Source organism: Rhinatrema bivittatum, chromosome 4 (genome assembly GCF_901001135.1).
Source record: "Rhinatrema bivittatum chromosome 4, aRhiBiv1.1, whole genome shotgun sequence".
In the NCBI taxonomy this organism is placed as follows: Eukaryota; Metazoa; Chordata; class Amphibia; order Gymnophiona; family Rhinatrematidae; genus Rhinatrema; species Rhinatrema bivittatum.
Genome location: NC_042618.1, coordinates 250046760 through 250058677, shown reverse-complemented (window position 1 = coordinate 250058677; position 11918 = coordinate 250046760). Strand labels below are relative to the sequence as shown.

At 43.4% G+C, this 11918-nt stretch overlaps 1 protein-coding gene across 1 annotated transcript in view; it reads right to left on the bottom strand.

The window, feature by feature from the left end:
• Positions 1–5694: 5694 nt before the first annotated feature.
• The window catches only part of ETFBKMT (electron transfer flavoprotein subunit beta lysine methyltransferase), a 36474-nt gene continuing 30250 nt past the window's right edge, over positions 5695–11918 (bottom strand). The window contains exons 2-3 of the mRNA XM_029600013.1: positions 10626–10756; positions 5695–7658 (exon numbers count right to left, since the gene is read on the bottom strand). Coding sequence (XP_029455873.1) covers positions 7315–7658; positions 10626–10756 — 475 coding nt within the window. The 3' untranslated portion in view covers positions 5695–7314. The remainder of the gene's footprint in view (positions 7659–10625; positions 10757–11918) is intronic.

Genomic DNA, 11918 nt, shown 5'->3' with positions numbered 1-11918 from the left:
GGGCCCTGGAGTGGCCAACAGGAGGGATTCGTCCCACGGGCTCTTGAGCTTCTGCCAGCCGAAGGGGCTTCGGATGTCAGTATCCCAGCATCGGAGTTCCCGCTCGCCTGGATCTTTTCTATGTCTCGCTTCAGCCCTTGCCCTGATGTCTCCAACGTCTTGCTTCAGCCTCTCTTGGATGTCTGCTTCAGCCCTCGTCTCACGTCCTCAGTGTAAGGACTCTGTCTGCCCTCGCCTCTGTCCAGCCTGCTGCCCATTGCCGTACCCAGCGGCAGGTCCGAAAGGGCCAGGAACAGTCGGAGGACTGTTCATTAGTCAACTTCCCCGTGTTGGCTACCATGGGCATGCAGGTCCGGCTGAGGGTCGGACTCCCTGCTTCCGTTCCTACCTGCCTGGCTCACCATGCCTGCTCAGCTCACCTCCCACGGTGTGGCTGGGGCTCCTCCCTAGCTTTCGCCGTGGCCCAAGGGCTCACCACCCGCTTACGACGACCGCGCCCGCGCGCGCTCGTAACACTATGATGAGCTTTCAAGAGTTATCCTCTCTTTAGATCAGATTACATATTCAAGTGGACAAAACACAGCAACCGTAATACTTTGTACTTTTAATTAGCAATTCAACAAAGCCTACATATTGCATAATTTTATAGTTGCAAATGGTTACTTTTCCTATTTCTTCATACTGAGCTCTCAGCCCTGAAGATAAACTTTTTAAAAAAATATGTAAGGCAAGTTACACAAAGATGGCTATGTCCTGTTGACCTCTTAAGGGAAAAAAATCTTTCATTGGCTGTTTCTTTTTTGCCATTCATTCATCTTTGGGAGTGAGGGATGATGAAGTGCAGATGTCTGCAGCTGTGGCAGAGGAGCTAATATGGTATGGAAAGCATGTGTCAGTATGCTGCTCAGAGCCAGAGCTCTTTGGCTGAGCTGCACTGCCTTAAAGAAATACGTTAGGTTCTGCTCCTGCCCTGCATGGTATCAGCAGTGCGTGCTGACGTCCTCATGGATGCCCCCAGTGCCAGCAACTGGGATACCATAGGGTGGCAGGTGCCCACTGGGACCAGACTGGGCAGCCAGCACACCAGCCCGTCTCCTTCAATCCCTCACAGGAGAAAGGAGGCGCTGTGAAAAACCTACAGGCAGGGAAAGAGCGAGAGCTGTGCAAGTGGCACACAGGAAATGAGAGTGAGAGCTGTGAGAGTGACATAGGCTCTGAGAGAGCAAGTGCTTTGTACGTTTTTTTTTAAACCACTTTACATTTACATTTAACAACATATATAAATTGTCATGCCAAGAAAGTTCCTTGAATCTGACATTGCCATCATCCAGACTGAAAAAGAAACTGCCACTAGAACTCCCCATCGCCACCACTGAGAAGCTTTTGGAGAGAGGAGCCTTCAGAAAACCACCTTCTGCCTTCACCATGTGCTTCTGAACATGGTGTCTTGGCCCCCTCCCTGGATCCTGGCCAGGGCAGCTGGTGCAAAGCATAGGCAATTTTGCCATGTACCTTGGTGCTGCAAGGGATCCCCCCTGCCCTTAGAGTTGTCCTTATTGGCACAGATACCCCCTTCCCTACTCCCTCCCCCCCATCCCAGTGTACTCATTGATTTATTGTTTGGAGTTTGAGGGAGAGGGTAACAGGAGTAATCATGATGCTATCCCCAAGAGAGTCGACAAGCACAGACAAAATTTCTTGTAGGTCCAAAATATGTTGCAATAATAATTTTGTATTTTAATATGGCAACTCCACTGTTTAAATATACATTTCAATATAATTCCACGGGCCCCCCCAACACAGACCCCGTGTTTCGCCAAGCTGGCTACGGCGGGAGGGGCAGCACAGTTAGGAAATCATTCTTTCTCTATGCAGTATAACAGGTGGCGAAACACGGGGTCCGTGTCGGGGGACCTGAGGAATTATATTGAAATGTTGTATGTTTAAACAGTGGAGTTGCCATATTAAAATACAAAATTATTATTACACCGTATTTTGGACCTACAAGAAATTTTGTCTGCGCTTGTCGTGTATTAACTGTCATATAAAAAGTGCAGCCCCAGCTCTCGTTGGATTTTTGTGGCTATCCCAGGAGAGGCCATGGGCAGATATAAACTGGCAGATTTGGGACAAGCTTGTGGTGGTGTGATCCAAGGATGCTAAACAGCGGGGCTTCGGAATGCTACCCACCGCATGAACACCCACAGTAGCAGAGTAGAGGGAGCAGGATTTGGTGTTCACATTCTGATGAGAGAAATTGGTGGCCAAGCATTATCTTGTGGTGCGATCAACCCCGTTACACATGGGAAAGAGAAGTGAGGAGATACCTTTTATTTATTTCAGAGAACATTTTACTTGTTAGGATTTTTTTTTGTGCTCTTCAAGCAAGAGTTTAAACTCACTAAGCGCAGAAGCTATATCACTTATATCTGGCATAATCTCACTGACTGAGCAGTAGGTCTAGTAAGTAATGTTTAAAAAAATGTTTTTAACACCTTCAGTACTAAAAGGGCTATGAAAGAAGGTGAGGCATAGGGGCCAAATACAGAGGGAAGTGTATCTTTTTTATTGGTTGTGATGCATACTGTTGTAGAACTTTTTAAATATTAATTTTGTGTATATGTTTTTGGATCATAATTGTATTCTGGATTATATATATATTTTTTATTGTTCACTGGTTTAAGGCTGCTGGCAGGAACGCAGATTATCAAATAAATAAAATACATGGTATTTACTGAAAAACAAAATAGCCATGTATCCAATTATTAACCATAACATGCTATGCATCCAGTCACAACCCATCCCCTCCCTCCATTTTATTGGTCCAGGATCCAGTATTTTGCAAGTAGAGGCTAAGCAAAGAAGTGTGGCTGGTCCTGTTAGGCCACTTGGATATGCAGAATTAAGAGGCAACACACAAGCTATAGTAATTTCATCCAATAAAAAGAGCTATCACCTATAATGAGTTTTCTCACATTATCCTCTCTTGATCAGGCTATGAAGAAATAGCATAGTTACACAAGAACTGTATGTAGTCCAATCAAAAGGGTAAACTATGGAACTATTGTAACAGGAATTTAATTATAATTAGATTATAATCTGCCTTGAGGGAGTCTGTTTATAAATAAAAATAAATATCTTTTTTTTTTTGTTTGTTTTTATTTAACCTTTTGTGTCAATGCAGTTCAATATAAGAGAGGGGTGGAAGGATGGCAGAGGTGATGTGAAATGCATAATGCTGACTGCTGAACTATGTCCTACTAAATCTGTGACTACACATCAAACCAACAATAGGCTACTGGTATAAATTTAACAATAATTGTAAGATATAGAACCACCAAATGTGAATCAATTAAGTGTATTTGTAGGACCTCTTATCTACATGAGAATGTTAACCATACAGACTCATTTGTAGTATGCAGGTCCAAATTTAATTTATTAATCAAAAAATAATTTTTTCTCGTTTTTTTGAATTTTTGTGTTTTGTAAAAAGTAGTAAGACCCACGTTATCGGCGGCTAATCAATGCATCACCGCTTGCAAAAGGGGAAAATCACTCCACTAAACAACTCTAATCGGGATGTGCCATCACATGTCAATACGTGCTGCGAGGAGTGAGAGCAGGTCATTGCAACAGCAGGATGTGGGGCGGTCAGCGCAAAGTGAAGGGCATGGGAATGGCCCACATAGGATACATGTGTGTTCTGTGTGGACGTCAACTACAAAGGAAAATGCAGAAACTGATAAGAGATGGTCAATGTCTTCCTACAAAGTATGGTGGGGAGATGGAAATAGGAGGAGAATGGACATTTGAACCCAAAAAGAAAGGAAGAAAGAGAACAGATGTTGGGTTACAGGTGGTCTAGGGAAAAGAAACCAGGCCAGAATGATGCATTTAGAAATGATCAATACTTGGCAAAGGAAACTAGAAAAAAGTGTATATAAACCTTGTAAGATTGTGACATAGGCAAGGACGAGCCTAGGGTGTCCAGCAACTTGCTGATCCTGCGCTTTTCCTTCCCAGACACATTGTAATTGGCAATCAGTTACTTCCTATAATAAAGCTTTTACTAAATTATTAAAATATCTCAGAGTTTTGTGTCTCATGTATTGAGGCAAAAAACAATACATAGGTAAACGTTTACAGTTGAAAGGGCCTATATATATATATATATATATATATATATATATATATATATATATATATATATATATATATCTGTAAGGACATTGGCTTTCTTACCCATTAAGTCCTTTTGGGTTCATTTCAAAGTGTTTAATTAGGATAATCAAACACTCTGAAATAAACATATAAGGACATATAGGGAAAAATAACCCTTGTGTAGTTACACAATGTTAGGTTCTATCTTAGGCGTTACCACCCAGGCAAGAGATCTAGGCATCATAGTGGATAATACATTGAAATCATCGGCTCAGTGTGCTGTGGCAGTCAAAAAAGCAAACAGAATGTTGGGAATTATTAGGAAGGGAATGGAAAATAAAACGGAGGATGTCATAATGCCTCTGTATCACTCCATGGTGAGACCGCACCTTGAATACTGTATGCAACTCTGGTCACCGCATCTCAAAAAGGATATAGCTGCACTGGAGAAAGTGCAGAGAAGGGCAACCAAAATGATATGGGACATGGAACGGCTGCCCTATGAAGAAAGGCTAAAGAAGTTAGAGCTGTTCAGTTTGAAGAAGAGACGACTGAGGGGGAATATGATAGCAATCTACAAAATCATAAACGGACTTGAACAAGTTAATGTAAATCGGTTATTTTCTCTCAGATAATAGAAGGACCAGGGGGAGCTCCATGAAGTTAGCAAGTAGCTCACTGATATGTGTGCCTGGAGTCCAACATGGAGACTGTGAGTTACCCAGAATCCTCTGCTGCCTTGGCCTGCTTGCAGTTCTGGCCATGTGATAAATGCCCTATTGAGCCTGACCTGGAGAAATTCCAGGAGACATCTGGACAGCAGCCGGAGCTGTCTAAAACTTGTGGAGGGTCATAGGGTCACAAAAAAGCAGAAGGAAAAGGTCAGAATCTCAGGCTAGGATTTCAACTACAGTGCACCTGAAGAAACAGAGCCTAAGCCATGAAAATTTCCCTGAGGGTAAAAAAAATGACAGGACAAAGGACTAATGGAAGATTAATGTGACCACTAGGCAATTAGGCCCCAATTTGGGAAAGGGATCAGGGTAACATTGGTCTAATTTATCTTCTTTTTGACATGAGAAACTGTGTACTCCCATAGGTTCATGCAATTCAAGGACTTATTCACTTCAGATTGATTAATTCATCAATAAAAGAAGAGGTAGCTAATGTACAAATTGAGACAGAGAGTAGTGCTGCAACTCTTTACCTCCCATGGGTACATGTATTGTTTACTGATATGCAATAAAATATTGATATTTGTTTCTACAAATTTTGGTATGGTATCCTTGTGTCATAAGAACATAAGAAATTGCCATGGTGGGTCAGACCAACATCATTTAAAACAAATGGAAGAAAATTCTTTTTCACTCAGCACATAGATAAACTCTGGAATTCATTGCCAGGGGATGTGGTTCAGCAGTTAGTGTTACTGGGTTTAAAAAAGGTTTGGATACGTTCCTAGAGGTTAAATCCATAAACTGTGATTATGGTAATTAATAAGCAATAGTAGCTTGTGATCTAATGTTTGGGTATTTGCCAGGTACTTGTGACTTGGATTGGCCTCTGTTGGAAACAGGATACTGGGCTTGATGGACTCTTGGTCTGACCCAGTATGGCATGTTCTTATGTTCTTATGATATTGGCTGTCTTGCCCATTATCCAATACTAGTAGTAAAAGCCCATCCAAGGACTAGTGTAGAAAGTGCATAATTGAGAAGTATGGAGTGCAGGCTGAGCTCAGGTATACTGTGTGGTAGTAGAGAGGGAACTGGACAATTCAGAGAACGAAAGGGGCAGAAATGGAGCGTACAACCAGAGAGAGGGGCACAGATCAATCTCCATCTGTAGTAGTAGTAGACAGTGGATTGGATAATACAGAGAAAGGGAGGGACAGAGCTGAAGAGTACAGGAAGAGGGAGGGGTGGAACTCAATTTCCATACAGAGGTGCATAGCTAGAGCGTGGAGGGAGGGAGGGAGGGAGGGGGTGGAGCTCAATTTGCATTCTGGCAATGCAGGTGTGAGGCAGCTTTCCTCTTTATTATAGTTAGATAGGCCTTTCAATGACTCATCACGTGTGGCATCCTCCCCTCCCCTTCTGTTAACTGAGCTGTTATGGCACTTGCAGGCAGCTTAAGACCAACATGGCTCTATACTATTTAAATTCAGTGCAACTGCTCTTTCTTCATTAAGCTGGTGAAGAAAGGACAGCTTTCAAAAGCTAGGCACAGCTATCTTAAGTTACTCCAATGAAAAGTATCTTGTTAGCTGACCCGTAATTTTACAAGTAGAAATTGAGATTTTCCCCATAAAGTTACTAACCCCTAGCCTAATGTTTAGAAAAGTATTACTATCGGGATTGTTTGGACTTTTGTTTTTTAACGCAAGCTCTGAGACAGATCTGTCTGATCTAGGCCAAGTCACTTCATCTCTCTGTACATTCATTTAGAGCTATAACGGGGCAGTACTAATAGGAGCACTAATTCGACCAACTCAGCAAATGGTCATGCATCCCTCTATGCTTCAGGACCTGTTATGTAGTATGAAGGACAGAGTGGGATAACATGTACTGTCACTGTAATAAGATATGTGGTTCCAGGACTGGCCTCAGCCATCTGCCTACTCACAAATTTCAACTATCATATTTATGCATGCAGGACAATCCTACCCCGCCTCAAGGGATTCCAGATGACAGCTGGTAATTCACTCTCACATTTGTTTTGAATTCTATTTCTGTTTAGACTCCCAACAAGAAAGGGAACAATTTTCACACAGCTGCCTAGTGGCAAAGGATGTAGGTACTTTTGTACTCATGGACCTTTTAGCAAACTTTCAAAGAAAAAGTACACTGGCAGTGTCTTTGAAAATCCTCTAAAGGAACACAGATACCCACCTACTGTGCCCCGATTTCTGTGAATGAGGCGAGGTGGGAGAAACTCCACACATATCCACTGGCATATTCAATACACCAAGTTACAACATCCGGGAAGTGGCACAATTCAGATGCTTAATACCTCTAGGTGGCTATATTTGGCTTCTCAGTCGTGGGGCAATTTCTAAACAATGGACCGAGTTAGCTTATTTCTTTTGAAAACAGCCCTTTTCCTCCCACCCCACAATAAAATCAGTTTTAACAAGTCTCAGTTGTTGCAAGATCAGGGGTGATAACTCCAGACTGCACTCTTGGAGAGCCCATAATTTTCTTGTTTTGTGGCCTCGCAAAGTGAATATTCTGCCACTTGCTTTAACTGCTTCTGAATACCGTGGCTTACGAACTGGGGCCTTCCAGGATCCCCGATCAAAACTCTGGTCCCGTACTTCTGGATGCATTTTCTCAGCCACTGATGAAGACTGTCAGCAAGCCGCTCATCATAAAACATGTCTCCTAAAACAACGAGGTCCCAGTTATCCAGCTCTGTATCAATGATATTCTTTGTCAGCACAGGGAATGGCTTCAGGCCGTTCAGTTTGCAGTTTAGGGTTATAGCCATACCTGCAACTGAAGGACACACCTTAGCATTAAAGCGCAATACTTGTGAAAAGATTTATGATCAATACAGCAGATACAACACTTTTATGCTCTCTCAACAAATTTCCTTCGTTCTGACACCTGTTTTAAACTATTAAAGAACAATCAGATCAACTCTCAACACTGCCTGAGGCAGAACATATATTCTTAAAGCTTTTTCAAACAGTGTTTCAGCATGATGTACCACAAATTAATTGGGCTAAACAACTCATGTCCACTTGTATGAGGAAACGGTAACTTTAAAATGTAAGTTAGTAGCCGTGATTGTGTCCTGGCAATCTTGCTTGTAGGGAAAAATAGGGACCTGGACCCCACTAAGCCACATCAAACAGAATCTCAGAGAGCAGACTCTCCGATGATCTGGGCGGGGAGGATGGGGGCAGTCAGAGAAACAGTAGGGAGAGAAAAATATGATTTGGAATAAGTGCTGTAGGGGACAGGGAAAAAAATAAAATGTTTTTCATTGCAATAGGGGAAGCCTAGGGCAGCCAGGGTAGTAGCAGGGCTGGTGGAAGCACTAGGCGAACTAGGCCTGGGCCTAGGGCGCCGAGCAATTGGGGGGCAATGAGGTATACCGAGGGGTGCCAGTGCCCCCGGGCGCAGGGAGGCTCATGCAGCCGCCGGTGGACCTCATCCCTCTGGCGGCTGAGCATACCGCTGTGCTGTGCTGTGTGCAGGAAGATCGGCAGGGCTGGCTCCACTACGGCCCGAAGAAAAAGGTCGCGTGTAAGCCTGCAGGTGCTCCTCCTCCTCCTCCTTCCTGCCGGAGCCGCACGGGCAGGAAGGAGGAGGAGCATCAGCCGCGTGCAGAAGAGGAGCAGCGCTTAAGGGCCGCCGCGAATCTCAAGTCGCAGCGGCCCGAGAAGAGGAAGAGGCCCAGTAGCAGGGCCGCTGCCGCCGCGGATCCCACATTGCAGGCAGCCCGAGAACACCAGGGCCGCTGCAGAGCCCATCCTGCGGCGACCCGTGAAGAGGAGGCCCAGAGGTGAGAGAGAGGCTGAGGGCCTGTAGAGTGTCTATGTGTGCGTGTATGAGATGAGTTGAGAGACTGTGTGTGGGAATGAGGACCTGAATGTTTGCAGAGACAGCATGTGAGAGCCTCTGTGTGTGTGTGAGAGAGACAGTATGTGACAGTGAGAGCCTGTGCTTGAGCAAGACAGCATGTGGGAGTGAGAGAGAGCCTGTGTATGTGCATGTGCAAGAGAGAGACCTTGTGTATGAATGATTGTATGAGAGTGAGCATGTGAGAGTGAGAGCCTGTGTATGTGTGTGAGAGAGACCTTGTGTATGAATGATTGTATGAGAGTGAGCATGTGAGAGTGAGAGCCTGTGTATGTGTGTGAGAGAGAAAGCATGTGAGAATGAGAACCTGAGTGTGTGTTTGAGGGAAGAAGATGGAGAGAAAAGAAATAGAAAAAAAGACAATATAAAAGGAATTGGCAAAAAAATAAGAAAGGGAAGGTGGAAAAAAAAAAGCCTGTGACCAACCGATTAGAAAACTAAGATCAGACAGCAAAGGTAAAAAAATAAATAAATTACTTTTTAGTAATTGGCACATGTAATCTTTGGGAATGTGCAAGAGTAGCACTTTCTCTATGCGGATCTCACAATGTACGAGATCAGCATGGAGGAAGTGGAAGCCCATGGGGCCTGCACATAGGAGGCAGCAGAATGGGCTTCAGTGCCAATAGCAGCAATCAGCACCTCCCCAATAGCCAAGCAGCAGCAGTGACAGTGGCAGCAGAGGAATGAGAGAGGTTCCGAGGTTGCTGGCAAAAGAAAGAGAGGGGGTCTGCCTTTAGTGTGTGCATGTGTATGAATGGGAGTCTGCCTGGGGGAGTATGTGTGAATGCATGGATGCCTGCCTGAGGGTCTGTGTGTGAGAATGAATGTGTGCATGCCTGGGGGATGGAGAGGGAGTGGTGTGAAAATGAATGGGAGCCTGCCTGGGTGTGTGTGTGTGTGTTTGTGTATATGTGAGGGAGCCAGTGAGTGTGAGAGCATGAGTGTGTATGAGAAAATCCAGGGGAGTAAGAGTTTGTGTGGGGGGTGTGTGTGGAGGGGGAGAGAGTGTCTTAGAGCCTGAGAGTGTGTCAGTGTCTGTGAGAGCGAGAAGTTATGGTGGGTATAAGAGCATGAATATGTATGTATGTGACAGTGTATGTGTGAGAGAGAATGGACATGGGAGTATGTGTGAGAGAGAGGATAACCTCCTAATCCTTGACAATATCAGGGTGACTGGAAATCAAGAATTCCCACGTATGGGCAGCAGGGGCTTTTTAAAATCCTTATTAGTTTTAATTATTGGGTGTTATTTGATACATGTGCTGTTTTGAAATATTTTATTGGTGTTTGGGAAATTGTAAAAAATGTATATGATTTTAATTAATAGAAATTCTATTTATCAGTGGTTTTAAAATATTCTTTTATTAGTATGGTTTTACTATTATAACTGATGCTTTATGTTTCTTGATTTTATTTGTTTTATGAGGAATGGTGGTTCTGTTTTTCCATTGTTAATACACAGAGTCTGGCTTCTTGGGGTTTCCATTTCAGTTTTTGTCTAATTTGTGCTCCTTTATTTTGTATTCTGAATTTGGTGAGGGTCTGTCTCTGTTCTGTGTGTGTGACCATGATGAGAGATTCTGCTAGCATGTAGTGTCTATATAGGGATCTATAGCAATCGGGATTGTTTTGTTTCCTCAGTAGGTAGTGTATTGTTAACCTAGGACCCAGTGTAATATTTACCCTTGCTTTTTCACAGGTAGGGTTATTGTTGTTTGAGTCCTTGGTGTTATTTTGTTATGTTACGATGGGATAGCAGTATAGATTTTGCGTATGCAGGAGCGTAAAAATTAAAGGGACAAAGCAGACATTTAAACACTGTCAAAGGCTCGAAAACCACCAATCAATAATATCTGGAATGAAATATCTTACCAGGATCAATGTCATTAGCCAGAACCTGAGATGCACCCTTCATTGCAGCAGCTATAGCTGTTGCTCCACATCCACTGCCAAGATCCAGTACTGAGCCCAGTCCAACAACATCTGGGTTATCTAAAAGATACCTAAATAGCAGAGAAAGTGATTTGAAAGCAAGAGAAAGATCTTGTGTGAAAGCACTTGCAAAGTGAACCTCATGGGAAAATACAATTTTCTTTCATGCAGAATGATAATCATTAATAAAATAACCTCTGAGAAACTCTGTAAAGTGGTGAAGTTTCCTATCACTGAATGGTGAAATTTAATCTTACTGATAATTTCCTTTCCTTGAGTCCTGCTAGGCCAGTCCTTACTCATGGCAACTTTCTCCTCCATAGCTGCCAGAGACAGAACACACATACTTATTTTCCTTTTGTCAGTACATCCAGTTATAAGGCAGTTGCTAGTAACCTTCTGTCAAAGCAATAATGAAACTACAGAAATATGAGCTAACTAAAAACAAACAAAAAAAATATATTGGAGAGATCCCCTGATTTGCTCTCCATGTGTTTCTGTGTTCCACTGATAGATATATCTCTGAACTTTATATAAAAATATACATATTTTTTGTTTCCAACCCCCCCCCCCCCCCCCATCATTATTTCTAAGGAAGAGATGGAGTCTGGAAATTTCTCTTCCCCTGAAGGGGAAAGCAGAGTTGCTTACCTATAACAGGTGTTCTCCCAGGACAGTAGGTTGTTAGTCCTTACATATGGGTAACATCATCAGATGGAGCCCTATCACAGAATATTTTTGTCAATGTTTCTAGAACTTTGACTGGCATACTGAGCATGCCTAGCATGCCACTAACCCTGTAGCCACAAGGAGTCCCCCTTCAGTCTCGTTTGTAGCAAAAAGTACGAGCAAAAAATAAAATAAGAAAACGGTATCGAACCCAACTCCACGGGGTGGCGGGCGGGTTTTGTGAGGACTAACATCCTGCTGTCCTGGGAGAACACTTGTTACAGGTAAGCAACTCTGCTTTCTCTCAGGACAAGCAGGATGGTGGTCCTCACATAAGGGTGAATAGCAAGCTACAGGCTGACTCATAATGAAGCAGGCCAACCAGCACACAGCATGTGCAAAAGGCACAACAACTGAGGTGCTGTTGGCAATGATGAGGCAGCCTGAAATTCACATCGGGTCGAGGTGGGACGAGTTGGTTTATATACTGGGTATAAGTACCATAGGTCAGACTGGCCAAAGACGGAGTCTTGTCATCCAGCCTTGTCAAGACAGTAGTGGGCT